The sequence below is a fragment of the Canis lupus genome, chromosome 10 (assembly GCF_048164855.1).
Source record: "Canis lupus baileyi chromosome 10, mCanLup2.hap1, whole genome shotgun sequence".
Taxonomy (NCBI): Eukaryota; Metazoa; Chordata; class Mammalia; order Carnivora; family Canidae; genus Canis; species Canis lupus.
In genome coordinates, this window is record NC_132847.1 from 27,147,422 (window position 1) to 27,173,770 (window position 26,349).

Here is a 26,349-nt window from a genome sequence, read left to right on the forward strand (position 1 = left end):
AGGTTGAACCCAAGGTCATGTAGCTAGTAACTGACAGAGTCAAGTGTTTTTGGAGGATCAAATGAATTAATGCATGTAGTAGGGGCTCAATAAATGAGGGTTATTATTATAATTATTGTACAGCAGTCATCACACTACCTTGTTCTTCTTATCTTGTCTATTTCCCAGCTCTGGTGTGTGAAAGACTTGGAAACAGGCTCTGAATTATTACTTCAGAATCTCCTACATCCAGCACAGTGCCTTGCAGAGCCAGCACGCATCAGATGCTTATGGAAAGAGTGAGTGAATGAATTAAGAGGCAAATATCCACAGCTCTATAAATATATTTTCCCAACTACTTTGTTTCCTTATCCCAACAGGATTGCAAATTATCATCTGGAGCAAACCAATAACCTAAGCAGGTGCTATAGATGGACACTCCCCCTCAGCTGCTGTGGCAGATCCTAGGCAGTACCCCAGAAATGGCTGGGTCTGGGACAGATACCTAGTCCACAGCCTCACATTAGCTATTTTTTCTTCCAACTCCATGTTAAGTACACAGAGAGGTTGAGAGACTTGCAGGAAGTCACATAGCAATCGGCGGCAGGGTTTCTGTCTCGCCTGGCCTCTACTCTTGTGTCTGTAACAATCCTAATTATAAATTCACATTGTGAGAAAATAGGAAAAGAGCAAAAGTTTTTTTTAAAGATTTATTTATTTATTCGTGAGAGACACAGAGAGAGAGGCAGAGACACAGGCAGAGGGAGAAGCAGGCTCCTTGCAGGAGCCCAATGTGGGACTCGATCCTGGGACTCCAGGATCACACCCTGAGCCAAAGGCAGATGCTCAACTAGTGAGCCACCCAGGTGTCCCAGAAAAGAGCAAAATTTTAAGTCAAATGTTTAATCATGATCCAAGGAGCTGGGGGGTACTTCAGGACAGTAGCAGGAAGAAAGCAAGACCCAAACGCTCTGGCTCCTGCTCAAATGTTCTGCAGGATCCCTGGGTAGGGGAGGCAGCAGGTTCCCATTCCCCATTCAGAGGAGGAGACAGAGGGGTAGGAGTCTTGCCTCAGTCTTCCTCACAATGGGGAATGTCTTTCTAGGCTGCCTCAGAACATCCAGCCCTGCCTACCTGGAGAATGCAACAGAGAGTGACTGATTTGTTAGAGCCTGGGTGATTCTGGTGGGCAGGAGGAAGGGCTCAGGAGACAGCTAGGGAGAGGTGGCCTCCCCCAGAAGACATGGTAAAACCAAAGTCCCTAAGTCCTAAGGAAGGGCGCCTGAGTCAGAAGCAGAGGGAATGAGAACCTAGCTAGTCAGTTTCTGCTATGACCCCCTCTGGAGCCATCTGGATATGGGGGCGGGGTGCAGGGTGCAGTCAAGGTTGCCATGTTGTTTAGGGCATCTCTTTCCTGATGTTGCTCTTTCCTCAACCCTTGCAGGCTGCAGGTCAGGCCTGGTGTGGTAGAGGGGAGAGGGGTCCAGGGGAAGTCCAGCTACCAGAGGCTCAGGAGCAGAATCAAGGGAAGTGTACTGGAGAAAAGAGAGGGTACCCAGGGCTGTGGCCTCAGAGCAGGGCTTTTGTTCTGTAGAAGAAATGGAATGGAGTCAGCTCCATACTCTTCACCACCTTGGCCTCAGTCAAGGCCTTGTCCACCTCCCCTGAGGTATCCATTAGAAGCCTATAGTTCATGACCAAAGTGAGGTCACCCTCTCAATCCCCTTTCCTGGGTTTCCCCCAGCTAGTCCAGTAAAGGCAAGAGGTGTGTAATGGAGGTGGCCCTACCTGGCGTTCCATCACAGAAAAGGTAGGGTCTGCCCCATCCTGGGAGAAGAGTTGACTGTGAAAACGCATCTTAGCTGCAATGGCCTCCACTAAGGAGAGGAAAGAAGGTAGAATGGAAGCAGGCAGATGCTGGAGATCTCTCGGGATCCCATGGAAAGGGAATATCTCAGGGCCCTGGTATATAACAGGGCAAGTGGGAGTGGGATACTGTCTCATTCTGCTTGCTTATTTCTTGAGCTAAAGAATGTCCCTGGGGCCGAGACAGGTAGAACAGGCACCATGGGGGGTCACTCAGGGAGTGGGAGAAGGAAGAAAGGCCTAGACTTGGGGTGATATAAACCTGTGCTGAGGAGGGGTCAGGAGATACCTGCAGAAGAAGGATGGACCCAGTGTGGACCACAGAGCTGACCCCTCTCCTCTCCCTTTGCCCAGCTGACAGGACCACGGGGGCTGGGGGCAGGTGGAACACACTCACTGAGGCAGGGGTTGTGGGAGAAGGACTCTTCCAGCTGCTCACACTCCTCCTGTAGGTTGCCACTGCCTCGGCAGGTGCAGCTTAAGGCAACACTGGTGTTGACGTTGCTGACAAAGTTGGGAGTCATGGCAGTCCCTGAGGGTAAAGAGAGGATTATCAGGGCTCAGGCCAACCCAAACTTCAACCCCCACTCTTTGACACTTGTCTCAGGACCACTCCACCTGGGTTCAATCTCCAGAGCATTTTCATCCCCAGGGACAGTCACCCTACGACTCCCATTACACAGCACTCCAGCCTCTCACCAATGAGCCCCATGTATGAGCGTAGACATCTGGACTGTTCTGTTGCACAGGTCCCTAGGATGTCCAGAGGATGGCAGTGGGTCTGAAAATCCACCAGACGAGATCTGGAAAAGAGAAATTATGAGTCCTCATTGAGGGCCTGGTCTGCAACCTTCACCCTTGTTACCCCTTCAGCTCACATGCCCACCTTTATGCCAGATCCTCCTCTGTTTTCAAGACCTGGTCCAGGGCACCCCCCTCAGTGAAGCCTGTTTCTGTCGCGGTTAAATGCACTATCACCCTGTCCCTCAGAGCATACCACTTTGAATTCAGGTTCCATAATACCTAACTATGAGATTTCAGGCAGCTTCTTTAACCTCAATCTTCTCAACTATGAATAGAAATGAAAACAGTACTGGGGGCCTGGGTGGCTCAGTCGGTTGAGTGTCTGACTTTCGATTTCGACTCAGGTGGTGATCTCCGGGTCATGGGATCCAGCCCTGTGTCCGGCTTTGCAGCCCTAGTGCAGTCTGCTTGTCCCTCTCCCTCTGCACCTCCTCCTGCTCATTCCCTATCTTAAATAAATAAATAAATAAATAAACAAACAAACAAATAAAATCCTTTAACAAAAAAAAGAAATGAAAACAGTACTTCCTCCTGGGTTTTTGTGAGGACGAAATAAGAGATTGCAAATACAGCATTAAGCATAGTGGTTGGTACAGACTAAGTGCTCATTAAATGTTAGATACTGTTATTGTTCACACTGATTCTGTAATAGGTAAAGCTGATTATCTTTGGGTGATAGAATTACAAATAAATTTTTCTGTGCATACTTCTGCAGCTTTCCTTACATTTTGCATTTTATCAGATGGGTGGTTTATTTCTCTCTCACCCCCACCCAAATGCAAATTCCTTGGAGGAAAGGACAGTATCTTAGTCATCTAGCCCCACACTAGCTCCATAATGGGAATAGCTAGGACCATAACAATAGGCAGTATATCTGAGTAGTTAGGCCAGACTTTATTCCAAACCTCATTAAGTAACCTGACTTACTACCTGGATGAACCTCAACAAGCTATTTACACTTTTTCTGAAAATAAAATAAAATAAACTTTCTCTGTCGTGATTCCTTCTTTGTAAAGTGAGGATAAAAAAAAAACAAAAAACAAAAAAAAACACAAAAAACCACCATCTATCTTACAAGGTTCTTGTAAGGGTTATGTGAGTTAATACTTATTAAGTACCCAAAACTGGGCAGCCCTGGTGGTCCAGAGGTTTAGCGCCACCTTCAGCCCAGGGCATGATTCTGGTAACCTGGGATTAGTCCCACGTTGGGCTCCCTGCATGGAGCCTGCTTCTCCCTCTGCCTGTGTCTCTGCCTCTCTCTCTCTCTCTCTGTGTCTCATGAATAAATAAATAAAATCTTAAAAAAAAAAAAAAAAAAACCTACCCAAAACAGTACTTTGCTCATAGTAAGTATTCAGTAAGTGTTAATGAAATGATGATTGAGAGTTTTATGTGATAATTTAGAAAAGAAGAAAGTAGAGCTCAGAGAGGTTGGAGAGTTAAGTAACTTGCCCAAGGTTACAGAGAAATAGGGGGTAGAACCAGGCTGCAAAACAAGCTTGGGGTGACTCTCATTGTTAGCAAATGCTACCTGAATGGATAATAACTTCAATTCGGTGAGTGTTTTGTCCTGAAGAGGCAGAGGAAAGCCAGATCAGAATTTCAAATTTTGTGGGGAATTATGTATCAAACGTCTTACAAATCATCATGTACTTTGATTTGGTAATGGTATTTACAGCAACACGTCCTAAGTAATTAGATTTATGCACAAGAATGAACAAGAGTGATATTTACTGTAGCATTATTTATAGCAGGAAAGAAAGAAACCTAAATATCCAACAATAGAAGAAGGATTAAATAAAGTATGGGGCATCTATAAAATGGAATACAATGTAGGCATTTTGTTGTCCAAGGAGAGTAAAAGACAAAATAAGCACCACCATTTATTGAGCACTTACTCTGCACCAGTAAGCTAAGCACTCTGCATAAATTATGCCATTTAACTCTCACCAGAATCCCATGAGGTCTGTATTATTACTCCACTTTTTACAGAGGACTAAGAGGAACGTTAGGTTAAGTAATGGAGTTTTAGGTTAAAGGGATGGGCTCAAAGTCGCAGAGTCCCAGGATTTTTTTTTTTTTTTTTTTTTTTGGATTCATTTATTTGAGAAGAGAGAGGCAAGGGGAGGCAGATGAAGAAGGAGAAGCAGATTCCTTGCTGAGCAGGGAGCCGGATTCCGGGCTGGATCCCAGGACCCTAGGGTCATGACCTGAGCTGAAGGCAGCCACTTAACCAACTGAGCCACACAGGGGCCCAGAGTACCAGGATTTAAATTCATATCGGTCTGCCTCGGGAGCCTGTCTTCACCACTAGTCCTTCCTGCCTTGGCGGGTGAGATGTGCACATAAGTGAAAAAAAGCGGGATACAAGTATATTTCTAGAATATCATTTTGTTTCTCTGTATACAAAAAAAGACTAGAAGGAAAGGTTCCCCGAAGTGTGTGGATCATCTTCAGGGGATGGATTCTGAGTGTTATTTTATACTTTTTTATATTTTCTGAAGTTTTTACACACAGTTGTGGGTTTTTTGTTTGTTCGTTTTTTTGAGAAAAGAGTTCCCCAAAATACTGATGGGAGCTCCCAGGTGAAGTCAGTCCCCAGTCACCAGGGGGCAAGCCCAGCGCAGCCCAGGAAGGGGGCTGGGAAGGACCGGTGCGCACTGGGCCCTCGGCCCGCCCTGCCCACCCGCACCCGCACCCGCACCCGCACCTGCACAGCGGGTCAGAGACGCAGTCGCGCCGCAGCTGCAGGCAGTTGGGGGCCCCCGCCGGCAGCGCGCAGCCGGGGGCGATGGTGTTGCGCCGCCGTCGCCCGCAGCCCTGGTCGGAGGGCGCGCAGGGACACAGCAGCAGGCCCTGGGCGTGCGGCTCCGACGCCTTCGCAAAGAAGGCGCGCAGCTGCCGGAGGCAGGTGCGGCGCTGGCAGCGGGACCCCGAGCACGCCTCCGCGTAGGCCTTGCGCAGCCGGTCACACTTGTCGTTAAGAGTGCACAGCATGGCGAACTTGAGGCAGAGATCTGAGTCTGCGGGCAGAAGGGCACCAGGTCACCAGTCGTCTCCGCAAACGTGTGGCCCAGTGTAGCCAGGAACCCCTGCGACCCTGAATACGGCCGCCGCTAACCCGGGGCTCCTCGGGGCTTTCCCACTACCCACAAACTCTGGTATTTGTGGTCCTCCCTCATCCTAGTCTTCAGCTTGCCTGGGTGTAAAAAAAAAAAAAAAAAAAAAAAAAAAAAGGAGAAGTAGCAGCAGCTCTATAGATATAGATATCTCTCTCGTTTATCTAGCATTAAAGTGGCCAGAAAGCTAAAAGGAAACTCCTCCATCCTCAATCCCACAAAATCTCATGGTGGAAATCACCATGTTTGTTTTGCATCCATTCTGTACCCTGTCTGTCTTTAATGATTGATGCATGATGCCTAAAAACTCCCTATACTCTGAGTCCCGGGAAATTATGGTGATATTTCTATTAACAGAATATTCCAGCAGTCAAAACAATAAAGTATTCCCAGATTCCTTGTAACAAAGAGTTTATGTATTAGTCTCTATGCTTTTCTCTGAAAATTCTAATCCCACTACAGGCTTGACTGTGCAACAAAGTTCACATCTTTCTCAAAAAGTGAGTGCATGCGTGTGTGCTCCTTTCCAATTAACACAACAGCCTCACTTTCCTGAAAAACATGCATTTTAGTCCTTGCTAGACAGATGGTTCCCACCCTGAGTCACCCCTGAGGAGTCACCGTCTCTCTCACCATGTTCCCTGCCGGATACCTCACCCATTTCATTAGAATGGTTTGAAAACAAGCAATTTCCTAGTCTTCAGGGACAGATAGCTACTTTCCTGGCTGCCTCGAATAAGGGTAAATACTACATTTCAGCATATTTTTTCTGGGATGGCTGCCACCCCACCAAACCCTTTGTAGAGACCGATCTTTTGGAACCTGGGAGCCCTAATAGGCTACCTTCAAATGCCTCCCTAATACCTATGGCTCTTTGTTGACTTACAAGACTATGCCATGCCTACAGCTCAAACTCCCACCCTGACACAATGCTTCTTTAGTCACCTGGCAGACTAGAACTTTCCCCCATGGCACCCTTTGGTTTTTGTTTCCCACCAGCTACCCTCCCTCCTTGCAGGGTCCAAGGCCTGCCCCTCACTCCCCAGCCTCAGCTTGCCCTCCACACCTGGTTTGAGCATGTTCAGTTTGCTGAGATTCATTTTCCAGGGTTTTCTGGTCACTGTGTCTTCATAGGGGAAGACATCCAGTTCATAGTCACCTAGAGACAAGGCAACAAGAATCTTGAGGACTGGGCTGAGGGAGTGGCAGCAGGAGGGGCTGAAGCTGCTAGGTCAGCCCTCAAAGCCCTGTGGAAAAAAGGAAAAGTCACAGTCTCTACCTAACTAGCTGCAAGCTGTTCAGAGGTGACAAAAAGCAAAACAAGGACATAAAGTTGGAGGCTGGGCTCAATGAATACACTGGGTTTAACTACAAGAAGAATAAAGTTACCACGTGTTGAGTACACTGTGTGCTGGGTACCAGGGTATAAGTAAAGAAGAAGAAAGAATTCAATCTCACTTAATTGTCCTAGAAGCTTTTGAGTAGGTAAGAAGAAATAGGCTGAGGAGAGGTTAAGTCACTTTCTCAGGCTCACAGAGGCTAAAAAGTAGAGCTGGGTCTTGAAACCTACACTATCTGATTCCAGAGTCTCCACTCCTAACCACTAACCACATGGCCTACGGGTACATAAGCAGGCAAGGGAACTCTCTCTTGTTTTCTTCTACTGTTGAGGAAGGGGCAGTAGAAGACCCTGTTTGAGGCCTGACCATGTAGCTATGGATTCATGTTGAGGAGGCAAAGTGAGGCTGAGTCTCAAAGCACAGAACTCTGGGAGAGACAATGATCTCAAAGGAAACATATCTTTCCCAGTCACCCCCAGGGTGCTGTGGGTTCCTGCAGGGGACATAAAAGGTCCTATAAAGTCACTGTATAGCTCATACACATGGTGGACCCTCAATAAAAGTTGGCTAATAAATCTTTTTGGAAGAGAGAGGTGAGACAATGCAAGGTGTCACCCAATATGCCTTTGAGAGTGCATCTTTAGGAGAGAAGAAATATGGATGAGATCAAGCAAACAGGAAAGGGTGGTCAAGATATTTGGGGATATCTGAAAGCTCCCAAGGGAAAAAGTGGGAAGGCAAGAGATCCAGGGAGAAGTCTCTGGGGAAGTTCTGAAAGAGAACTGATTAGGATGAGGAGTAGAAACAAGGAACAAAAAGTATGGTAAATTGTATTATTGTTTCCAGTTATAGCTAGGTATGCACCCTGTGAGAGGATTATACACCCAGCCCCTTTCCCCCTTGCCATGTGACTCTCAGGCCCCCTAGAAGAGGAGTACACTTCCACACCCTACTGCAAGCAAGGATTGCCTGTGGGACCTGCTTTGGCCTATGGATGGTGAGCTGAAGTGACATAAATCACATCTGAGGAGAAGCTTTAAGAACCATCATGTGGGGCAGTCCCGGTGGCTGAGTGGTTTAGCACTGCCTTCAGCCCAGGGCCTGATCCTGGAGACCTGGGATCGAGTCCCATGTCTGGCTCCTTGCATGGAGCCTGCTTCCCCTCTGCCTGTGTCTCTGCCTCTCTCTCCCTGTGTCTCCCATGAATAAATAAATAAAATCTTAAAAAAAAAAAAAAAAAGAACCATCACGTGGTCCTGTGGCTGCTCTTTTCCCTCTTTCAGCCTGGGTCCTTGAAAGAAGAAGACAGGTAGAGAGCAAAGACAAAGCCAACTCAAGGAAGCCCACAGCAGGTGTGTAACATGAACAGAAAAGAGATTTTTGTTATAGAAGGCCCCCATACGTGGGGGTTGGTTAGTTTTTACTACAACATAATCTAGCAAATTCTTATTAAAAATGTAACTGATATTTAGAAATGAGTGCGGCAGTAACAAAAAAAAATCTAGGGATCCCTGGGTGGCGCAGCGGTTTAGCGCCTGCCTTTGGCCCAGGGCGCGATCCTGGAGACCCGGGATCGAATCCCACGTCGGGCTCCCGGTGCATGGAGCCTGCTTCTCCCTCTGCCTGTGTCTCTGCCTCTCTCTCTCTCTCTCTCTGTGACTATCATAAATAAATAAAAATTAAAAAAAAAATCTAAAATGTTTGGTATTGCCTTTGGGGCTGGGCAATGAATGGTTGGTGAATAAGCTGTGTCTGGGATAATGGAAAGTAGGAGTCTTCAATATGTAGTGTCAAAGCCTTTGGTAAAATTGTTGCCTGCAATAATTTGCAAGGAAGATGTACTGAATGAGAATGCGCTTTAAAGGAAAGAAATGGAGAAGCAGTCCAGTATGACTAGTATGTCTTGATTGCTACTGGCTGCATTTTGCCAGGTACTACAAGAAAGATAAAAGTTCAGGGCAGAACTGGCCAGTTTGCAAATAGGGAGGAAAAAGAAAAGAAAAAAATCCAGAAATTCCAGGATTTGTAGGATTAAGAGATGCAATTGCATATCCTTCAAATAGTAAAATATAAAATTGAAAGAGGTTTTGAGTAATAAGATGATCCCAACTCAGCCTTGGGGCATGCACCAATTCAATGATTATGACTACCACGCCCTTTGTGATCTCTCACTGATGAAGATGGTATTAATAAATCCTGCCAGACAGACAAATATGCTCAGGGAAAGAAGACTAGGGTAGTGGCCCTTCCACAGAAGCCTGACAAGAGCAAGATACTTTTTTTTTTTTTTTAAGATTTTATTTATTCATGAGAGGCACAGAGAGAGGCAGAGTCAGAGGCAGGAGAAGCAAGCTCCCTGTGGGGAATCTGATGCAGGACTCCCTGAGACCCAGAGATCACAACCTGAGCCGAAGGCAGATGTTCAACCCCTGAGCCACCCAGGTGGCCCTCCCCAAGAGCAAGACACTTCTAATTAGATCTAGAGACACGTCTTGAATTATAGGGAAGGCTATTGGCCCATGAGGTGACAGAAACCAAAGATACAAAAAGCAATTAAGTTTTGAGAATGTTGTACTGCCAAGAGCCACCAGCCTGAATTCAAATAGACTCTCTGGGAGTCTTAAAATGCCCCAACATTCCTCAGGTAGGAAGCCTCAAGGAGGTGGTAATCTCCAATACCCTTCTCAGACAGGGCCAAAGAAAACAATGGAGAAGGAAGGACCTGCCAGGGGCACAGGGGCTAGGCCAAGATTGTTGGAGAACAACATATAAAGCAACTCTCGGGATCCCTGGGTGGCGCTGCGGTTTAGCGCCTGCCTTTGGCCCAGGGCGCGATCCTGGAGACCCGGGATCGAATCCCACGTCGGGCTCCCGGTGCATGGAGCTTGCTTCTCCCTCTGCCTGTGTCTCTGCCTCTCTCTCTCTCTCTCTCTCTGTGTGTGACTATCATAAATAAATAAAAAAAAAAAAATTTAAAAAAAAAAAAAAAAAAAAAAAAAAAAAAATAAAGCAACTCTCATAAGGAGCAAAAGCAGAGCCTTATTAAGGAGCAGCACCACTACCAAGGGAGGATGGCCCCTACGAGGACCAACGACGTGCATGCAGTAGCACCTCAGCGGAACAGCTCTGGGGCAACGTCTGCCATGTGCTCCTCACTGCTCCCCTTTCTGAGAGTTCATTGTGGTTCTCCTGTCCCTGTTCCACTGTTGTACAAGGAGTATATATTAGAGGCAGGTGACCTGTCTTTTTTTTTTTTTTAAATTTTTTATTTATTTATGATAGTCACAGAGAGAGAGAGGCAGAGACATAGGCAGAGGGAGAAGCAGGCTCCATGCACCGGGAGCCTGACGTGGGATTCGATCCCGGGTCTCCAGGATCGTGCCCTGGGCCAAAGGCAGGCGCCAAACCGCTGCGCCACCCAGGGATCCCAGGAGTATATATTAGAGGCAGGTGACCTGTCTTTTTTGTCCATACGTAGCTAGATCAGATCAAGAGGAGTCATATCCAGACCCAACAGAGAAATTATCATAACGTCCTAGACTGGTAGCCTGATACACTGTTTGGCTAGAACTCTTAGGGGATCTTCCTTAGAAAGTGAGTTGATGGGTGCCTGGCCGGCTCAGTTGGAGGAGCACACGACTCTTGATCTTGGGGTTGTGAGCTTGACCCCCATGTTTGGTGTAGAGATTACTTAAAAATAAAAAATCTGAAAGGAAGAGGGGGGAGAGAGGGAAGGGGGAAGGAAGGAAGGAAGGAAGGAAGGAAGGAAGGAAGGAAGGAAGGAAGGAAGGAAGGAAGGAAGGGAGGAAGTTGATACATTTTGCTTATGGAAGAGAGAGAAATGACTATTTTAACCTGGGACTCTGGGAAATTGTATATTATCTCCGACTATTTTTGCCCTCCCTGTAAGATTAGATGTCTTCACTTATTGCCCTGTGATTTTCAGGGTCTCCTGTGGGAGAAGTATACTTCTGCCCACCAGAGATTTCAGGCTTGGTCACCTGATCTGCTTTGTTCATGGAATGTGAGGCCTATGTATTTCATGTAACATTTGAGTAGAAGCTTTTAAAGGCACCTGCCATTGCTCATTCCCCTCTGCCATGAAAAAAGAACATCCCAGACAGAGGCTGTACCTTCAGCCTGGATTCCAGAATGAAGTGCACACATGGCATAGCTAACACAGCACATGAGCAAGAACTAAATCTTTGTTTTACAGGTCACGGTTCTGTTACTGCAGCAGAGTCCAGTGAAAGCTGACGAACATGGAAAGGAATCGCTGGAAAGAGTCAAAGGAAGCTCCCCTCTCTCTGGTTCTTCCAGTGCCTTCTCTCTTACTATCTTTTGTCTGTTGATGAGTGTCCTTTCTGTGAAAGGCAGGACCAGGACATCACCTCCCCGTCTCTCTGAACTTCCTGATTCCACTGTATTTGGAATCTGTGAAGGGGTTAAGATCATTTTCCTCCTTGTCCTGTCCATACTCTGCTATTCCAGGAGCCATCCAGGTTGGGCCTCAGCCTGGTACAGAGCTCTGCTAGGAGGCAGCTACATACTACTAGGCAAGAAAGGGGGAAGTGGGGAGGAGAGGGCAGTGCTGTGGATGCCCAGAAGGATACTGCCAATTCCTCCCTCTGCTCCTTACTGATATCAAATGCAGAGCTTTGTTACCACCCCAGTCAGAATCCACCCATCTAGCCTATATTCTGCAGGATTAAACAACAACCCACAAGAACCACCTTCTTTAGCCAAGTTCACTCTACAACAGGGGCCTCACCAAGGCTGCGGGCAAGGTGAACGGTCCAGTAGATGTCCAGGCAGGCGACTTGGTTCTTCATGTGCCGGTGGCATGTGCAGCTCATCAGAGAGCTATTCTTGAGGTGCTGTGCTGCCTCCCTGCACTCTTCAGGGACCAGAAACTCCTGCACGGGTGATGGGGTGCTTACACTAGAGGTGCAGGAATTCAGGTGGTGGTAGGCAGCACTGCAAATAGGATCGACTTGGCATTTCTTCTTGGCCTGGATACAGTTTACCAGTCGGCCTTCGGTGGGGAGGGGGTCTGTGGTGGAGAAAGAGAGACCAGGTGAGGATCACATATGGTCGCAGGAGCTACCTGGGAGTGGCAAGTTGTAGAGTAGGGTAGGGGGAGGGATTCAAGACAACCTTGGACAGCAAAGTTTTGGGGTGGCCCAAAGGCCTTTAGGACTAAGTGAGGAGAAAAGCCCTATAGGAGTCAAGAATCTGTAGCTGTCACAGTATGGACAGAGCAGATCAGGTCCAAGAAGAGGTGGGTTTGAAGAGAAGCTGCTCAGCCTCCTGGGAGAAGGAGGGGGACTATTTTTTGAAGCTAAACCTGGTGACCCTGCCAGGCACAGGAAAGAAGGCTCTTGGCAGAGGAATGCATGGGCAGGTCTAGTATCATAACCAGAGACATGGCAACACGAATGGGAGTGCAACAACTCTGAGGCTTCCACTCAAAGTCATTTAAAAATACCTTCCAGAGGGAATGAGCTGGTGTTGGGGAGCTGTTGCTGATTCTGTCACTCAAAAATACCAAGGTTGGTTATGGTTTAGCCTTCATGGAAGGCCCTACATCCTAGGACTTAGCACCTCTATCAAATGGTAACAAAAATGCCATCATGTCATAAACTTTACAAGGTGAAACTTCTATGAGTCATTTTTAATTCTTCGCTTTCCTTCACATCCTATGTTCAACCCAAGTCCTGTCAACTCCGCAAATATTAGGAAGCTGTCCGCTTCTCTCCACATCTAACACCACCTCCTTAGCTCAAACCACCATCAACTCCTGTCCAAACTACTTCCAAGATGATTGGTCTCCTCAATTTTATTTTCCAAATTCATTCTCCCATACCATTCGGCCATCTTTTGTTGTTTTCCAGCTTTATTGAGAAATAATTAACATCTAACATTGTGTAAATTTTAGGTGTGCAATGTGATGATTTGATTCGTGTATATATTGTGCAGTGATCAACCCAATAAGATCAGTTAATACATCCTGTACCTCATGTTAACTCCTCTCCCACTTCCTTCCACCCACACCTGCCTTCTGTTGCCACTGACCCAGACAAACCTGTGTGAACCTTAGCATTTTTGCCTTAGCCTTTCTTTCTGCTTGGAATGCTCTTCCCCTGATCATCACATGGCTGGCCCCTGCTGGTAATTCACTTTTCAGCCTAAATGTTACCACAGAAAGACCATCCACAACAAATCAGTGTAAAATAACCCCCTAGCTACTCTATCACATCATTACTCCAAGACCCTGCGTAGCACTTTCTATCACTCGATTTTTTTTTTATCACTTGATTTTTTTAACTTGATTTTTTATGACATATATTTTTTAAAAGATTTTATTTATTTATTCATGAGAGACACACACAGAGAGAGGCAGAGACACAGGCAGAGGGAGAAGCAGGCTCCATGCAGGAAGCCCAATGTGGGATTCGATCCCGGGGTCATGCCCTGAGCCGAAGACAGACGCTCAACCACGGAGCCACCCAGGCATCCCATTAACTTGATTTTTTACTGATTATCTCCCAGTCTAGACTTCTACATCTCTCTTATCACTGCTCTGTCACCAGTGCCTAGGATAGTGCTTGTTTTTTATGAGCTCCTACTATTTATGAAATAACCAAATAATAGAGAAATTCTGTGGGCCACCTCTCTAACTTCTCTGAGCCCCTTCACTCTACTTAAAATCAAAGTGCTAAAATTAGGAGGGGCCTGAGTTTAGTTATTCCAAACTTCTCTTCCAATCAGATGATAATCAAGTAGATTACTTATTAAAATGCAGATTTCTTTTTTTTTAAAGAATCTTTTTTTTAAATTTTTATTTATTTATGATAGTCACACACAGAGAGAGAGAGAGAGAGAGAGAGAGGCAGAGACATAGGCAGAGGGAGACGCAGGCTCCATGCACCGGGAGCCTGACGTGGGATTCGATCCTGTGTCTCCAGGATCGCGCCCTGGGCCAAAGGCAAGCGCTAAACCGCTGCACCACCCAGGGATCCCTAAAATGCAGATTTCTGATGCCACCCTAGAACTACTGGATCAGAATTTCTGGTGATAAGGCCTGAGAATCTGAGTTTTAGCAAGTTCACTGGAAAATATGATGCACCCTGAGAAGTGATCATATACAATGCACAAACAAAGGCAGGATCAGTAGTATTGATTACACCTTTTGCTTCAGGTTCCAATAAGCTTCACCGTGGCATCACATTTTTATTTAAATTTTTGATATTTTGCTCATCGTGCATTTTGGGGGGGATCATTGGTTTTGATTTTTAGTATACATGCTGCTGAAGTGAGCACTAATTTTGACTTTAAAAAATACTGCACTGGGCAGCCCTGGTGGCGCAGCGGTTTAGCGCCGCCTGCGGCCCGGGGCGTGATCCTGGAGACCCATGGTCAAGTCCCACTTTGGGCTCCCTGCATGGAGCCTGCTTCTCCCTCTGCCTGTGTCTCTGCCTCTCTTGCTCTCTCTGAATGAATAAATAAATAAATCTTAAAAAAAAAATACTACACTGAGAGGCACCTCGCTGGCTCAGTTGGTTGAGCATGCAACTCTTGATATTGGGGTTGCAAATTCAAGCCCCATGTGGGGTGCAGAGATTACATAAAAAAAACGAAATAATTGGGACATCTGGGTGGCTCAAGCAGTTGAGCATCTGCCTTTGGCTCAGGCATGGTCCTGGAGTTCTGGGATCGAGTCCCACATCGGGCTCCTGCATGGAGCCTGCCTCTCCCTCTGCCTATGTCTCTGCCTCTCTCTGTGTCTCTCATGAATAAATAAATAAAATCTTAAAAAAGAAAACAAAGAAATAATCTTTTTAAAAATACTGCATTAAAATATTCTTTATCTTGACTACTATTTCTTGGTATCTCCTTCACTCCTTCACCTCAGTTCCAATCTTGCGTAGGGCAATTTACTTCACTTTCTGGACCTTAGTTGCCCAAATGTAAGGTGAGGGATTTGGATTAAGCCAGTGTTTCTCAAAGGAGGGCTAGGGAAGAGACAGGTTAGGCCCCTTTAATAGGTATATAATTTCCCAAGGTGGCTCAGATGGTTAAACATCTGCCTTTGGCTCAGGTCATGATCTCTAGGTCCTGGGATTGAGCCCCACATTGAGCCCCACATTAAGCTTCCAGCTCAGTGGGGAGTCTGCTTCTCCCTCTCCTTCTGCCGCTCTCCCTGCTTGTGCTCTCTCTGTCTCTCTCTCAATCTCTCAAATGAATAAAGAAAAAATATTAAAAATATATACATAAAAAGTGTCCAAAGGTAATGGGTGGTTCAAAAAAGCTATTTGATCATTATATACGTGGAAGACGAAAAAACAACTTTTGAAATTTCAAAAACAGATTTAGGGAAGGCATGAGATATTTATCTTTACTAAAAGGAAAACAGATTTAAACAGTTTGCAAAATACTAAATGTTTAAGATGTTACTTCTGGTAGGTATATCTAGTAAGTGCTTAATGAAAGAAATGTAAAAAAAAGTCCAAATCTCATTGCTTAAACTGGACTTAATATTGAATCAACAATTCTCAAAAGTAAATCTCTCCGGGCGCCTGGGAGGCTCAGGTCATGATCTCCAGGTTCTGGGATCAAGCCCGACGGTACCAGCATGGGGCTTCCTGCTCAGAGCGGAGTCTGTTTCTCCCGCTCTCTCTCTCTCTCTGCTCATTCATGCTCACTCTCTCTCTCAAATATGTATTTTACTTTTTAAAGTAAATCTCTCTTATTTCATAGCTGATAGTTCACTGGATCCGAACAGCAGTGGATTTAGGAGCAATTGCAGCTCAACAAAAGAAGGTAGGGGCAATGTTAAATTTCATCATAAGTGGGGGAACTTGTTCCACTTTTTTTTTTTTTAAGATTTTATTTATTTATTCATGAGAGAGGCAGAGACACAGACAGAGGGAGAAGCAGGCTCCCTGCAGGGAGCCGGACATGGGACTCGATCCCCAGTCTCCAGGATCAGCCCTGGGCTGAAGGCCCTGCTAAACCACCGAGCCACCCGGGCTGCCCATGTTCTACTTAATTGGTTAATGAGGAAGGTGTTGCCTGTTTACCCCGATCTTGATGTGCAGCTATACGTTGAGGTTAATGAAATTTTCTGGGCGGTCAAATCAGCCTGGCGATACCTTGCTGATGGAACCACTCGGGACAGACCAGCGCTTTCCCTCTCCCGTTTCTGTTTTGCAGTAAAGACTGCAGGTCTGCGGTACCACTTCGTGGACGAGGTGATGGTCCCGCGCGGCGTCTGCCTCAGCACTGCCTCCACCCAGGCTCTGTGCAGGAGCCCCACGATGAGATTCCATGCACCCCTCCCACCCCCAAAGGTCTTGGGCATGTTCCCTGGGATCCTGGACCCCACACTACCCTGCCGGGGAACTGGCATGGTCCTAAAGCCAGGCCTTGAACTGTACGTCCACAAACTGTCCACTGTATGTAGAATAGGGCAGGCACCGTGCTGAGCCATTTTCCACTATAGCGAGTTTTCTGCTCCGGCTAAAACAATAAAAATGGGTCCTGAAGGCGGGAGGGGCGGGGAGAGGTTGGTGGAGAGAAATATCCTCCAATAATGATGTTAGCAAGTTCTAGCAGCAGTCTACAACCCGCATTTGTGACAAGTCAGTTTTAGCAAAAACTCGTCTTTCTTCACCTGTACGTCGTGCCCGCGTCCCCAGTCCCTACGGGAGGGGAAGCGTTGAACCCACGCGGGGCAAACGGCGGTCCCGCCTCCTCGGGATGCGGTCGTGGAGCGGCCCGGCCCCGACGCTTCTGCCCGTGCAGACGCAGCTCAGCAGAGGGGCGCGGGGTGGGGGACGGCGAGGAGATGCTGCTGCCCCGGCCGCCGCGGGCCTTCAGTCCGCCGTAGTTGGTGAAGTGTACCCGGAGGGAGGGCATGCCCTTCCTGGCGCCCCGGGGCTCCTCCCCCCGACAGCTGGGACCCCGCGACGCGGTCCGAGCCCCCGGGTGCCGTGAGCCCCGCTCCCGCCCTCCCGCTAGCGGCCCGGCCCGACCCGCGCACTCGCCACTCACCAGCCCGGAGCGGCCGCGGCAGCAGCAGCAGCAGCAGCAGGAGCGCGAGCAGGAGCGCCGTCGGCGGGGCCCGCGGGGTTGGGGGACGCCCCATGGCTCGGTCCACTCGCCGCCCCGCAGCTTCCCGGCCTCCGCGAGCCGCCTCCGGGGCCGCCCCCGCCTCCCCGCGCCCGCCCGCCCGCTCTCTCCCGCCCGGGCCTGGGCGCCGCCCTCCGCCTCCCGGGCGCACCGAGCTCCTCGCCGCTCCCGCCGGGGGCAGGAGGCGGCGGGGCGGGCGGGGGCACCTGCGAGCTGCTGGCCGCCCCCCGGGGGAGGCTTCTGCCCCAGACACTCTTGGCCGCTGCTGCTGGAGAGTCGCCGCCTTGGGCGACTCCAGGATTTATCCAGAAAAGCGCTGTTTCTCACTTGCTGGAGCTCCCACCCCCTTCCCTACACTCGCTCCAGGAACCTCAAGCGGAATCTTGCAGCAAAACTCGAACTAGCACAAGGGCAGTTTAACTTCTAGTATTTATTTTTCCGATTGGAATTTGCACACCCATCCTCCATTTCCCCTCGTAAGTAACTTCAAGGATAAGCTCAGGCTGTTATCATTAACCCCACAATTCTGCAAAGGTAGGTCCCAGACAGGTGAAGTGGCTGGGCGGAAGGCGGTCCTGTGGCCAGACCCAGGATCTATGTCAGACTAGCCTCCTCCAAAATTCAGTGCAAAGAGGGAGCGTGGGAGGATCAAACCCTCCTCAGATTAGAATATTCCCTGGAGGAATGGATCGCTGGACAGGATCGCTGAGGAAGGTGGCTAGAAAGACCTCCTCATCTTTAGGTAATGTTCCAGAAAGCACCTGCTCTACCAGGATTAAACAGCGAGGTAGAAACCCATCTGTGCCCAGAGCCCAGGATCTCTCCCCACAAGGGTAAGGGTATTTGTTGGATCTAGGGTTGATTCCCACCTGCTGCCCGGGTAAAAACAGAGGCACAATGACTTGGAAGAATAAGCAGTGCTCAGATAGAAAATGATGAAAGCAAGTGGGGGTCTTTGCCCCCTACCTCTGAAGCCCAAGCCCTCTCCTCACTTGTACAGAGGCCTGGCGGAGGGCCAGGAGTGGGGTACTGAGAAGTGCAATATAAAGCTCTGAGATTTATTGGCTGCTGCTTCTGAATATGGCCATCCTGCTGTGGCCTCTGGGGGGCATTTGTCGATGTAATCAGCCCAGAAAGAGAGTCATTCCGGCCAGGGGTGTAAATCACCCTTCACAAAGCTAGGAGGGAGACATGTGGCCCTAGATAAGGAAGAAGAGATGTGGCCTCTTGTGCCCTTTCCTCCCTTCTCCTGCCCAGGGGGAGCTAGTTCCTGAGCTGTAATGCACTTTAAATGGAGTTTGTGCTTCGCTTTAATCTCTATCTGCCCTGCCAGTCTTCCAGAAGAGCTGTGAAAGTGAACATCTGGCTACTCAGCTTTTGTACAGGGCCTGTTTTCCGCCAGCTCCATACTACCTCCTTATAACTTCTCCTCCAGTAAGATTAGAGAGCTGACCTGGGGACAGATAGCCCCCCACTGTCCACTCCACTCTGGCAATAGTTTCAGAATGGAATTTAAAAGCAAAGGGTAACAACATCAAAATTTTATTTACTTATTTGAGAGATATAGAGAATATGGGTGTATGTGGGGAGGGGTGGAGTGGCGGAGGGAGAGGAAGAGAGAAACTCAAGCAGACTCCGAGAGCTTGGAGCCTGACTCAGGACTTGATCTCATGACCCTGAGATCTGACCTGAGATGAAACCAAGAGTTGGACGCATCACCAACTGCACCACCCATTCACCCTAAAAGGTAACAATTTCAGATGGCTGGGATGCTAGGAAACGGCTCAGAGATGTATGAATCAACAGAGGCGGGAGGGCAAGATGAGGGGTGTCACCTCTGCTCTCCCCCTCCTTCAGCAACCAAGCCTAATCAAGTTTGGCGGCAGAATAGGCTGGGGAAAAAGCATGTGCTCAGAATGCATACTCTAAGTGTCTATTCAGTGCCATCCCTATGGAATGGACAAGGAAGGTAGGAACAAAGTCAAAATGCTAGGCTAAGACCAATGCCCAATTCCACCTGTTAACAGGTCAGCCTTTTTGTGAGAATGAGATGCTGGAGCAACTTTCCATGTGGGCAGTGGAGTGGAGAGCCTGACATCACTAGGCCTTGAATGATGATTGGAAACCAGAGGTAGGAGAGGGATGAGGAAGACTCTGCAAATAAATAGGACTCCAACATTTATACTGACAGCTCTTCCAGCACACACTCTCCCTACCAACCATGTCCCCTGTGACTGCCAACACCTGCTAGATAAGCAGCATTGCCTTTGGGAACCTTGTGGATAATGACAAATGAGTCTGTCCTTTCTACAAAGACGATGCTGTCATTCAGTTCAATGTCTTTTGAGACTGGTTATGGGTTTAACTTTGTACCAGGTGCAACAATGATTAAGACACAAATCCTGCTCTGGGAGGCTTTGCAATCCACTGATTGGGTTCAACAGTCTAAAACCTTGCATCTTACTCCACCTTCATTTGTAGTCATGGTTTTCTGCATTCTAGCAAGCCCTCTCTCACTGGAAGCCTTAACTCCTGCTGCTAACCTCACCTAGGATGTTAGCAGTATGGTGAATAGTTAAGAACACAAGCTTTCTAGACTGTCTGGATTCGACTGCCATTTCCAACAAAGGCTAGATGGCCTTGGGCACAGCACTTAATTTTCCTGTGCTTCAGTTTCTTCATAGGTAAAATTAATAACAGCATCTATTTGATGGAACAGTTGTGAGGATTATACAAATATACATAGTGCCTGGCACAGAGCAAGCGCTGAATAAATGGTATCATTTCCAGGGGGCACGCAGGAGTTAATTTTTCTGTGATCTTGGCCTGCCCCCAACCACCAGACTTGCTGCTTTGGAGCTGTAGGCTATAGTACCTCTATAGTACCTCTTTCCTTTGCTAGTGGGCCAGACTGCTTATAGGGATGGGGGAAAAAAGGGAGAATCATTTCCTACCTTGTCAGTCTCTTGAGGGCAGGGACAGTGTCATAATTGAATACCTGTGGTACTTAGAATTGACAACCCCAGATATATGTTTAAGGGAATTGGTGTTTCTTCAACATTTGCCTGAACTGAATGGGGAAAGAGAATCTTCTATACTTCCTCCCAACTTTATATTGATGAGGAAAGGAAAATGTTCCTCCCCTCTCTATGGCAGAGGTCAGCTGGGTCCTGAGCTGAGATCGAAAACCATGTTTTTAGAAAGGTTTCCAACCTTCCTTTCTTGACTTTATGATGAACAAATACAGTCAGTGTTAGTGTAGAGCTAACCGGCTCTGTGCTTCATGCCAAGGTCTCTGGGCTGGGGTCTTAGCCCTTAGCCTCACCTGCTAAGCCCATGCAACCCTTATGGCCCTGACTTCTTAAGAAATCTATAATTGAGGCTCTTATATATTTAACATCTAATACAAGGCCACTCTAGAAAGGCACACTGTTCTTTGATGAGGATTTGGTAACAGTGAATCCATTCAAGGTACAAACACTGGAGCCATACTGCCCATATTCAAATCCCAACACTGTCATCATTAGCTGTGTGATCTTAAAAAGTTACTTAATCCTTGTTTCTCAATTTATCTGTAAAATGTGCACAATAAGTACCTGCGTCACAGAATTATTGTGAAAATTAGCTTATACATATAAAATGAGTTTGTAAAAAGTCTTGCATATAGTAAGCACCTGAAAAATGTTTACTATTATTATTCCTGAAAATAACATGAATCAAATTACATGGCACCTATGCAATGGAAGGATATTACAAGATATTATATAGGAAAATGGTGCCTTTTGGGCAAATACTATTTTTTTCACAAAGCAGATAAACTAATTAAGCCCTAGTTTTCATTTTGTGACTCAGAATTTCCACTTAATTTTTTAAAAATTTTTTATTTATTTATGATAGTCACACAGAGAGAGAGAGAGGCAGAGACATAGGCAGAGGGAGAAGCAGGCTCCATGCACCAGGAGCCTGATGTGGGATTCGATCCCGGGTCTCCAGGATCACGCCCTGGGCCAAAGGCAGGCGCTAAACTGCTACACCACCCAGGGATCCCGAATTTCTACTTAATTAAGATTACTGAAATGTGAACCTGTGTAGCAGTCTCTTCCCAGGAGAGGGAGGGGCTTGGTTCTACTTTTCTGAAGAAAATGATCAGGAAAATGATCAGGTCATTTCCTAGTGGAAATGACCCACTAGGTTAGGCAATGAATCAGGGGACCCCCTCCTCATACTTGGAGGTGGAAGTGCTTCATTTTTCTCAGGGTGCCTGTTTGGCAGTGGTAAGTATGTGGTAGTGAGATGGAGGAGCAGAATATTCTCCAAATCCACCTAATATGGAAACAGCTTTTCTCTCCTTGCCCCTCAGCCCTGAGCTCTGAGCTCAAAGGCTCCAGGAGAAGGCCAGGTAGTTTCGCTCCAGAAGCTGCTTTAAAGAGTACAGCAGTGCCCTCTGCTGGGTGGCGCACGCACGACAGTTCAGGAGAACCGCACTGGCGAATCTTAAAAACACCAGTCCAGCCACTGCCCTGCTTTCCTCCCACTCACCTAAAAAAGGTCTCCGTGGGACACCTAGCTGCCTCAGTGGCTGAGTGTCTGCCTTTGGCTCAGGTCCTCATCCCGGGGTCCCGGGACCAAGTCCCGCATTGGGCTCCCTGCATGGAGCCTGCTTCTCCCTCTGCTTGTCTCTGCCTCTCTCTCTCTGTGTCTCTCGTGAATAAATAAATAAAATCTTAAACAAAAACAACAACAAAAAGTCTCCCTGCTCCAGAACCTGGGAAGAGGTCACTTTTGTCTCATCTCAGCCAAGCTTCAGAGCCTCTCTGTCCTTTTCTAGTTCTGGGCTATCATTGCTACTAGGTTAATGCAGGACAGTTGACAATACTTAGTAAATTCCACTGCCACCCTGGGCTATAGGGCTGTATCTCACTACGAAGCCTACTTGCCTTCAAGAACTCTAAGAATGGAAAGCCTGCAATAGTGCTGAAGAATGCAGTTTAGGTGGTCTTCCTTAGGGCGACTGGGTGGCTCAACCAGTTAAGCATTTGCTTTGGCTCAGGTCATGATCCCAAGGTTTTGGGATTGAACCCTGAGTCAGGTTCCCTCCTCAGTGAGGATCTTGCTTCTCCCTCTCCCTCTCTCTCTGCCTACTTGTGTTCTCTCTCAAGTAAATAAATAAAATATTTTAAAAAATAAAAGTAAAAGGTCTTCCTTAAGTGCCCTTGCTTGCTACTTTTGTATCCTTTTATTTCTATCTTCAGACAGCACAGATCTCTATTTCCAGCTATCCCAAGTCTTAAGCTTATCTCTGTGAAATGTGAAATGAAGTCAAGGAAAGAGTTGGGAAATGGAAAAAGTCAAAATTCCATTGAGGCTGGAGATAAGGAATCTTTTCAAGCCCAACTCAGATCTATAACCTGCCTTAGAGATGCCAATCACCTTGGTTTTCTGAGCCTAGTTATCAGGCTGCTGAGTGTGAGGCACACTTTCAGGTAATTCATACCATAGAAAGGAAAGCTGGGATATTGCTAAAGAATGCAATTGAAACGGTTTTCCTTAAGGGGCACCTGGGTGGTTTAATTGGTGGAATGAGTCCTGCCTCCAGCTCTGCACTGGGCAGGGGGATTCTCTCTCTCTTCCTCTGCCCCTCTTGCACCCCTCTCCCCACCCTACCCCCTACCCTCACTTAAAAAAAAAAGTTTTCCTTAATTCCACAGCAGTGGTTCTCAAGCCTCAGCATACATCAGAATCACTTGAAAAATTTTAAAACCCAGAATTCTGAGCCCTCAGAGGTTTTGATTTAGTAGATCTGCCGTGAGGCCTGAAAATTTACATTTGAAAGAAGTTTAGATGATGCCCAGGGTCCAGGGCCCAAACTTTGAGAACCATTGGTCTAGAGAAAAGCATCTTGGTTCCAGCTATAAATCGAGATGGTTATGCCTTTGCTTGAAGGAGTCTAACTTGGTGATCTCTTCCTTGTAAAGATCTTCTAGGAGCGGAGTGGGCCCACACAATCAAATCTCTCCTTTTGCAGTGTTTATTTTCCCATTTATTTTTTTTTTATCTTTTTTATTTTTTTTTTATTTTCCCATTTAAGAAAACGGGAGAGAAGGAAACAAAGAAGGCAAGAAAGAAGATGGGCAACTCTCTTATACAGGCAAAAGCCCAGGAAAAGAGCTGGCTGGCCTGCTAGAAGAGAAGTCTAATTAGGAAGAGAATGTAACTACTTCCTGAAGCAACACAAATCTCCATATAATTCAAGGCTACTCTCAGACTCCGTCACCAGCCAGCAGCTCTGCTAAAACCAACCCTCAGGCCTGGAATTTCATTAGCTTGGCAACTTGTTGGTTTGCAGACAATCTTGGGTTTAGCCACATACAACATGGACTCTTTCTGCTCAGGGTTTCTACAGCGTCTTTTGGTGACTCCTAAGCAGCCAACCACTGACCCATTATCATGGGCTCACATCCTTCACCAGTAAGGCAATCTGCTCCTGCAGCTGCCGCTCCCCTTCCCATGCTTTGCTCTGGCTTCGACATCTCAGCAGCTCAGCTTTATGGTCTTGGTGATGCATAGGGCAGTAGCTCCGTGGTTCGCACAGCTCCTGAAAGGTAGGGGACAAAGTAAAGGATGCTCTAGTATCCAGAATTCTGCCTACTATGTATAATAGAGATGCTGTTTGGTGGTGGCTAAGAAGGAGCAGTAATTTCTTCTCAGAGGGCTTTGCAAGCCCTGGAAGTTGCATGCTTAAGTTGGCTCCCCTAAGTCTGAGCTCTCCTATTGCCCCATGTGTCCCATCCTTTACCGTATATTCTGGAAAGAAGTCTCTGTAGCCCCCTTTGAGGATATATAGTTCTGGGTAGTACAATGTAGGATACTGGTTCAGAGCCCTGTCCTCTTCTCTCAGAGAGCGGCACCTTTAGAGAAAACCCAGATGTGGGTGGGGTGGAAAGAAGCAAGGTCAGGATTCCATGGGCCATTCGCTGGGGAGGGGAAGGAAGAATAGACTATGGGTAACCCAACAGACCTCCAGATCTCACTGTTTTTCCAAAACAAGATTCAAGTAGTCATTCTTTCTCCTCCTCATTCCCAATCATTTTTCCTTTTCTGCACCAAACTTTTAAGTTGTAGAAACCTTTTCTTCCACCTCCCTAACCTTTAAACTACAATGCAAAGAATGCATTCATTCATTCCAGTCTCTGTCTGAACTGGTCTGGCTAGGTTCCCTGGTTGTAAGTCCCAATTCAAGATCCATTTCTAACCCCTGCCCTACCCCATTTAGACACTTACATTCGGGGACCCCTCTCTGAGGAGAATTCACAGTGGAACACGATGATTATTCTTTTCTGGGTATCCAGAGGAACAATGGGCTTCTTCAGAAAGAAGTTATACAGTTCTTTCTGACTGTATAAGTTTAAGGCTCCCTGCAGAAGAATTTCAGTATTTTCTTCTTAAGGGCCTGCGGATAGTTTCAACACTTAGAAATAACTAGGATACCATCTTGGGATATTTGGGACAGGAAGTCTAGACTGTAAGCACTTTCAGGGTATAGATCTAATTAAGTCTCTGTGTCCATCCTCAAAGACTAGCATAGAGCTTGGCATGTAGTAGGTATTCAAATGTTTGTAGAACTGACCACCCCCTCACCCCCAATGTGTAGGAATCATTGTGAGGAATGTTTATGAGTGTCTACAAAGTGCTTCTCAGTCCTTGGATTAATATTTTATTTCCAAGCAGGAGCCCCTGGCTCCAATAGAATAATGGGAGGTTGGTCTAGGAGGGAAAGGAAAAGTAAATTGCTCAAGGTATACAGAATTAGAACAGGAATGAGGATGTGTAGCTCTGATGTGCTCTAAATGTAGAACCTCTTCCCTGGTTCTGGAGTTCATAGGATCTTTGTCCATAGACCCTTCTCATTAAAGAGCTACCTCCAACTCCTCCCCACCAATGGCCTCAATGTAACCTAACCTGGATGTGTCCTCCCAGGTACTCGTATGGATAGCGGCAATCGATGATATAAAACTTCTCAATCAGACTCTGGAACTTCCCTGTCAGTAAGGCAGCCACCTGTATAGAAATGATTGAATACTCTGTTCCTCATCACTCTGGGAGACAAGAGTCAATCACACAGTTCCTGATTCACATTCCCTTTAGTCACCCAGGATTCCACTCTATCCCCAGTCTCCAAAAGCCCCCTATATTTGAAATGGGGCAATAGTTCATCTCTACCCCTCAGTCAGGAGGATAAAATATAAAATGGTCTTTTGGAGCACCAAAATAGCTGGTATTGCCAAGATACCAGAGAAAACCATATTCAAGGCATTGCAATCATCCTCTCAGGACACCCAAGGACTTCTGCAGTGGTACAGGTAGCAGGTAGCAATTCTGACTTTGCAAGAAGAAATGGGAAATGGGTTCCCCATGCTCCATCGTAAAGGAAGAAAGCAAGCTCTTCAGAAAAGGATATGGAAGGAAAGGGTTGATATCCTTAAGCTACTTGTAGGAGTGTAACTTGGTTCAACCTTCCAGGAGCTAACTTTGTAAATGCACATGTAATTAACTTTGACTCAGCAATTTCTTTCCCAACATCTTTAGCAAACAGAAACGTATGCAAAGATATGGCACAACAATATTCATCTCAGCCATCATTTTAGGTTATCAAATAGTTAATAGTTAATATCAAATATTAACTATTAAATATTAGTTAGCTTAAGTTATCAAATAATTTTTAAAAGTTACAAATAACTTCAATATTCAAAAATAGCAGTTTGGTTAAATTATACATGTCAATAAAATAGAATATTATATAGTCATTAGAATGATAATATAGTTTTGTTTTAACAATGTAGAAAGATGTTTACAGGGACGCCTGGACGGCCTAGCAGTTAAGTTCTGCTTTAGGCTCAGGGCATGATCCTGGAGTTCAGGGATTGAGTCCCACATCGGGCTCCCTGCATGGAGCCTGCTTCTCCCTCTGCCTGTGTCTCTGCCTCTCTCTCTCTGTCTGTCATGAATAAATAAATAAAATCTAAAAAAAAAAGGGCAGCCCGGGTGGCTCAGCGGTTTAGCACTACCTTCGGCCCAGGGTGTGATCCCGGACACCTGGGATCGAGTCC

At 46.8% G+C, this 26,349-nt stretch overlaps 2 protein-coding genes across 16 annotated transcripts in view; both read right to left on the minus strand.

Moving 5' to 3' along the window:
* Window positions 1-675: 675 nt before the first annotated feature.
* GFRA3 (GDNF family receptor alpha 3) lies at window positions 676-17,315 on the minus strand. The gene is made up of 8 exons (XM_072841185.1): window positions 17,165-17,315; window positions 11,880-12,161; window positions 6,835-6,927; window positions 5,360-5,672; window positions 2,545-2,648; window positions 2,243-2,377; window positions 1,768-1,856; window positions 676-1,567 (listed from the first exon to the last, which is right to left on the minus strand). The coding sequence occupies exons 1-8, from the start codon at window positions 17,256-17,258 to the stop codon at window positions 1,478-1,480; spliced, it is 1,200 nt and encodes a 399-aa protein (XP_072697286.1). The 5' UTR covers window positions 17,259-17,315; the 3' UTR covers window positions 676-1,477.
* Window positions 17,316-23,259: 5,944 nt separating this feature from the next.
* The window catches only part of CDC25C (cell division cycle 25C), a 37,743-nt gene continuing 34,653 nt past the window's right edge, over window positions 23,260-26,349 (minus strand). For 13 of the 15 annotated variants that reach the window (XM_072841190.1, XM_072841195.1, XM_072841193.1 and 10 more), the window contains 4 exons: window positions 25,202-25,300; window positions 24,524-24,657; window positions 24,039-24,150; window positions 23,260-23,837 (listed from right to left, as the gene is read on the minus strand). In XM_072841190.1, coding sequence (XP_072697291.1) covers window positions 23,688-23,837; window positions 24,039-24,150; window positions 24,524-24,657; window positions 25,202-25,300 — 495 coding nt within the window. In that variant the 3' untranslated portion in view covers window positions 23,260-23,687. The remainder of the gene's footprint in view (window positions 23,838-24,038; window positions 24,151-24,523; window positions 24,658-25,201; window positions 25,301-26,349) is intronic. The other 2 variants (XM_072841201.1, XM_072841202.1) reach the window with 2 other exon arrangements.

Coding starts and splice junctions, on each gene's coding strand:
- GFRA3 (XM_072841185.1), bottom strand. CDS start 17,258: ATGGGGCGTCCCCCAACCCCGCGGGCCCCGCCGACGGCGCTCCTGCTC. Junction 12,162..17,164: donor GCCGCGGCCGCTCCGGGCTG/GTGAGTGGCGAG, acceptor TCTCCACCACAG/ACCCCCTCCCCACCGAAGGC. Junction 2,649..5,359: donor GTCTCTGACCCGCTGTGCAG/GTGCGGGTGCGG, acceptor TCTCTTTTCCAG/ATCTCGTCTGGTGGATTTTC.